Below are 5146 nucleotides of genomic sequence, written 5' to 3'. Positions count from 1 at the left end.
CCCCGACCCAACCTTTGTGCAGAGGCAAAGCCAAAGGTCTCCGCAAGACGTGAAGGTGAGGAGTTCCTGCTCAGAGAAGACAACGACACCATCCCGATCACCACACCCGACCACCTTGGTGGACTCGAAGGCCGTCTCGAGAAGATCCCCATCATTCGGACCCGAACCCAGCCGCGTCGGCCCCGAGGCCACGGCTTAAAGTTGTTTAGACTAACAGGGCAGTTCTGTTGCCTTTATTTGATTTGATTATGGACTAAGCTTTTATGCTATTAGTCTGATGTTAATGTTCACCTGATCAGCTGTATGTATGTATGCGGATGACGACCTTCTTGGTTACAGCAACGCGCTATCTATCATCTATCTTGACGTAAGAGGAGAACAATACAAGAAAGACTCCTTCTAATTGTTAGGTTCTTTTCCTTTTCCTGCATTAAATAAGACATTAATGTTCTGCTGTTCAATCTAGAATCTGATACTTCCTTTAACAAGCATACGTAAGTGATCGAAATAAAGTTCAGTCCATACATGATAGCAGCACACCATCTTAGAATTAAGCACACAATAATAGTTGGAGAATGATTCAGCAACTTCTCTTTCTTGGAATGGAGGAGGCGTTCGTCCGTCAGGAGGGGAGCTCTTCCGGTGCAGCGTCCCCCATCACGCTTCCATGGCGGAAGTGATGGAAGCCCTGCACCATCTCGCAGCACTTGCAAGGCCTCGTCACGGCTGCAGCACCAGCGGCGTGGTCGTCTTTCGGCTTCCTCGCCACGATCACCGAGTTGATGACCTCGTCGATGGGGTGGTGCACCGTCAGCACCTCGAACCCTGTCAGTTCCGCTGGCTCCACCACCGGGTACAGGAAGGCCCTGGCGCTGTGGGCGCTCCGGGCCACCAGGACGGCCCCCGGGGCCATGTGGCGCGCGAGGTGCTCAATCACCCGGACCTTCTCGTCGTGGTCGACCCCCACTAGCGCCGCCAGGAACACCACGTCGAACCCCCTCAGCTCGTCCGTCACGCTGAGCACGTCCGCCGTGTGGAACGCCATGCGCGCCGCCATGTCGGGATCGCTACGCACCAGCCGGCTAGCGCGATCATTGGCAGTCGGGTCTAGATCGTAGTTGTGGAACTCCGCCACCGGCATGTGCCGCTTGGCCAGCACGATGGAGGTCAGAGGCAGAGGTCCGGAGCCGACGAACGCCACCCTGCCAGGCCGGTTCGGCACGTGCCTCGCCAGTAAGGTGTACTCCAAAAGGCTGAGCTTGAGATAGTTGGAGTAGTAAGGGAAGAGCCTCAAATGGTCGAGAGGGTTGTCATATGAAGCCAGCAGATCAGAGTGGTGGCTCTCCAAGAGGCCCTCCGCCTCTCCACAGAGCATAATGAGCTCGGACCTCATCGCCTGCACCTCGGAGCTCAGCTTGGACACATCAATGGCGATCACAGGGATGCAGATGTTGACCAACTCGGTAAAGAGCTCGTTCACTTCCTTGGATGGGCTCAGCGTGGGAAGCTTTGAGACGCACTCATAGATCTCTGTGACCCTCTGAACCAGCCTCTCCTCTCGGTTCCCCATGGCAAAGCTTGCGATCAAGAAGCTAAGGCTGACGGCCAACACAAACACACCTCTCTCAGCTTCCCCGAGAGGATATATATATAGGCAATGGGGTGTGAGGATAGAAAGAGATGACCCTCGTCCTCCTTGCATCGCATCTCAAAGCTGACCTTCTCCAATACCAAGAACGACGATCCATCCAACAAATCCAAAATCCATGTTTCTTGTTGGATAACAACAGCTACGAAGAATCAAAAACACAAGTCTACGATTCTGATACTGTTTTATATTCGCACAGGGCGCACCAAATTAACCCTTTGAGATAGAACGAGCCGTGTAGTGATATAAGCTTGCTTTGTTCATGTCAACTCGCAACATTGCTTGTGCTCTTAGATAAGGTGATCTATGTTTGGGTTTCTTGGATTATGTCGATCCAAGGAGGAATTTTTATGCGTCAACCTCGACGATTTCTTTGTAATCCAATTATCTAAACCAAGATTTATTGATCTTATATGCAATTTCGTACAAATCGAATCCGTACGGGATGATATAGTTGGCTTAGGATATGGTAGAATATGTATAAATCATTTGCCACTTGCCATCAAAAATTAATGATAATAATTATTGAAGTGAAAAATCGTTGGAGTCAAACGTAATCATAACATTAGAATTCTAATGACATGTACATTAGAATAGAATTCTCAATCAAATGCAATTGGTACAAAACCTTAGAAGACTTTTAGAAGATAGTCAAGGTCAAATCGAGTCAAAGATGACATGGTCGATTAACCAACCTTCCTACGCGAAGTAAATTTGACCTCTTATAATATTGGATAGTTTAATTAAAATAACATTGGATAAGATTAGTTAAAAATTAAAATTAATATTGGATTAATTACAATACATGAGTTGTCACCTCTACTTTTGATGGGTTTTATGATACCCAAATGAATGTTTTGGCTTGATCTCCGGTCAACGACTACAATTAGGACTTTTAATATTTTGAATAATCAAAATCAATTACTTATATTCTTCAAATTAGTGTAGTTGACTTTTTACATCTAATGAAAGTAACCCTACTTTTCTGATGCACTTCACATATCCAATGGTGCAATTTCCCACCCAAAAATTTCATGGTGTCCAAGCAATAATAATTTTATTGTATTTTATGATTCTTAGAGCTATTATCCTAAGTGGACAAGAAATTCTATAAGAAGAAATTCTTGAAATTAGGGTTTGATTCTTATGTAAAATATGTAATTCTGCAGGATTTATTAGAGAGATGTAGAAGAAGAAGAAGAAGAAAAATGACATATTCTCCTCCCAAAAGAAAGATATGTTATCGTTTCATGAGTTAAACAAAAGTCAAAGCTTGGATTTTGCTTCATTCATGCTATTCTAAAGGGTCATGATGTTTAGCAACATCATATCTAAATGAGAACAGTGAAGTCTATGTGATACGACAAAGGCAACAATGGTCACACGCACGCTATCGATCTATCTATCAAGAAGAAATCTGCTACAGGAGAGAGATGCCAAAAGAAGTCTTGTTGTTAGGTTCTTTCCTTTCCGTCCAAGCTAGCTAAGTATTTGTTTCTTCCTGCGCCAGACCAAACATGTTGGACTTGGAACACTCTCTGAACGTTTCTTCTTCTCTCCAATCTTAGATCTTTCTACTGCAACGATACTGAAACAGGGTTGGAGCTTTGAACTCATTTATTGGTGTGCCTTACATCCTGTTTGCAGAATGAGTTCAGCTGCATTCAGATGAGAATTCTGCACTCAAACATTGATTCTGACATATTTTCCTGGCAAGCAAGTGATCATCACAAAACACACTTTGTATTTGGTACAATTATAGGGAGCTCATATAAGTAAGGGATAGAGATCAAAGCTTAAGTCCATACATGATATGTAGCAACAGGAAAATACCACTGATTTCCCTGACAAATTGAAAGGGGAAGACGATAAGATATTTAGAAGCACACCATATTAGATCTTAGCACGCGGGAATAGTTAGACACGCATTAGAATGTGTCTGTACCCAATGATTCGAGAAGAGGTATTTGAAGGAGGAGGCGTGAGTTAGGAGGGGAGCTCTTCCAGTGCAACCTCCTCCATCATGCTTCCATGGCCGAAGTGATGGAAGCCCTGCATCATCTCACAGCACTTGCACGGCCTCATCACGGCTGCAGCACCAGGGGCGTGGCCGCTCTGCGGCTTCCTGGACACGATCACTGAGTTGATGACCTGGTCGCCGGGGTGGTGAATCGACAGCACCTCGAACCCTCTCAGGTCTGCCGGCTCCACCACCGGGTACAGGAAGGCCCTGGCGCTGTGGGCGCTCCGCACCACCAGGATGGCGCCCGGGGCCATGTGGCGCGCGAGGTGCTCGATCACCCGGACCTTCTCGTCGTGGCCGATCCCCACCAGCGCCGCCAGGAACACCACGTCGAACCCCCTCAGTTCGTGGGTCACGCTGAGCACGTCCGCCGTGTGGAACGCCATGCGGGCCGCCATGTCGGGGTCGCCGCGCAACAGCCGGCAGGCCCGATCGTTGGCGGTCGGGTCGAGATCGTAGTTGTGGAACTCCGCCGCCGGCATGTGCTGCTTGGCCAGCACGACCGAGGTCAGTGGCAGAGGGCCGGAGCCGACGAACGCCACCCTGCCCGGCGGGCTCGGCACGTGCCTCATCAGTAGGGTGTACTCCAAAAGGCTGAGCTTGAGATAGTTGGAGTGGTAAGGGAAGAGGCTCAAATGGTCGAGAGGGTTGTCGTAGGAAGCCAGCAGATCAGAGTAGTGGCTCTCCATGAGGCCCTCCGCCTCTCCACAGAGCATAATGAGCTCGGACCTCATCGCCTGCACCTCGGAGCTCAGCTTGGACACATCTATGGCGATCACAGGGATGCAGATGTTGACCAACTCGGTCAAGAGCTCGTTCACTTCCTTGGATGGGCTCAGTGCGGGAAGCTTTGAGACGCACTCGTAGATCTCAGTTATCCTTCGGACAAGCATCTCTTCTTGCTTCCCCATGGCAAAGCTAGTCATCAGAAAAGAACCTCAAGGCCGAAAGGCGAGCACACACCTCTCTCTCACATGCTCCCACAGGGATGATGTAGGTCCCTATATATGGGCAAGGGGGGTGCAAGACGACACCTTTTCGATCCAACGCCATGGATGGTTAGGATCGAAGCAAGGGGGTGCAATATTAAATCGACAACAAACGCTAAACAATGTGCAAGAACACAAGTCTAAGATTCTGAGACCCTTGTATTCACACAGGGTGTGCCTGTTGCACCCCTTCCGAGAGTACGAGCTGCATGGTTCCAGCTCGGTCTTTTGGTAAATCACTACGTGCATGAACACTGCATTGATTGCCTATATTTATTTCGGTGATTTATATTATTATGCATTGGTAAAAATGCCGTGAAAATAACCATCCAATAATGCAATCTACCATCCAAAATTTGACCTACATGCATCACCTACACTATTGGCAAACACGCAACTTGTGGAATATCTTATAATCGATTAGAGGTTGACCATCCAATTAATTAAGTATAAAAGAAATTTCAATGCGAGATTTAGTAAGAATCA

At 47.6% G+C, this 5146-nt stretch overlaps 2 protein-coding genes across 2 annotated transcripts; both read right to left on the bottom strand.

The window, feature by feature from the left end:
• Positions 1 to 223: 223 nt before the first annotated feature.
• LOC103971979 (nicotianamine synthase-like) lies at positions 224 to 1993 on the bottom strand. Its single transcript, XM_009386151.3, has one exon. The coding sequence runs from the start codon at positions 1700 to 1702 to the stop codon at positions 623 to 625; it is 1080 nt and encodes a 359-aa protein (XP_009384426.3). The 5' UTR covers positions 1703 to 1993; the 3' UTR covers positions 224 to 622.
• Positions 1994 to 3372: 1379 nt separating this feature from the next.
• LOC103971978 (nicotianamine synthase 3) lies at positions 3373 to 4654 on the bottom strand. Its single transcript, XM_009386150.3, has one exon. The coding sequence runs from the start codon at positions 4595 to 4597 to the stop codon at positions 3635 to 3637; it is 963 nt and encodes a 320-aa protein (XP_009384425.2). The 5' UTR covers positions 4598 to 4654; the 3' UTR covers positions 3373 to 3634.
• Positions 4655 to 5146: the final 492 nt, after the last annotated feature.

Source organism: Musa acuminata, chromosome BXJ1-11 (assembly GCF_036884655.1).
Source record: "Musa acuminata AAA Group cultivar baxijiao chromosome BXJ1-11, Cavendish_Baxijiao_AAA, whole genome shotgun sequence".
NCBI classification, from domain to species: domain Eukaryota; kingdom Viridiplantae; phylum Streptophyta; class Magnoliopsida; order Zingiberales; family Musaceae; genus Musa; species Musa acuminata.
Note: the sequence above shows the minus strand (reverse complement) of the source record. Positions and strands in the feature narration are given on the sequence as shown.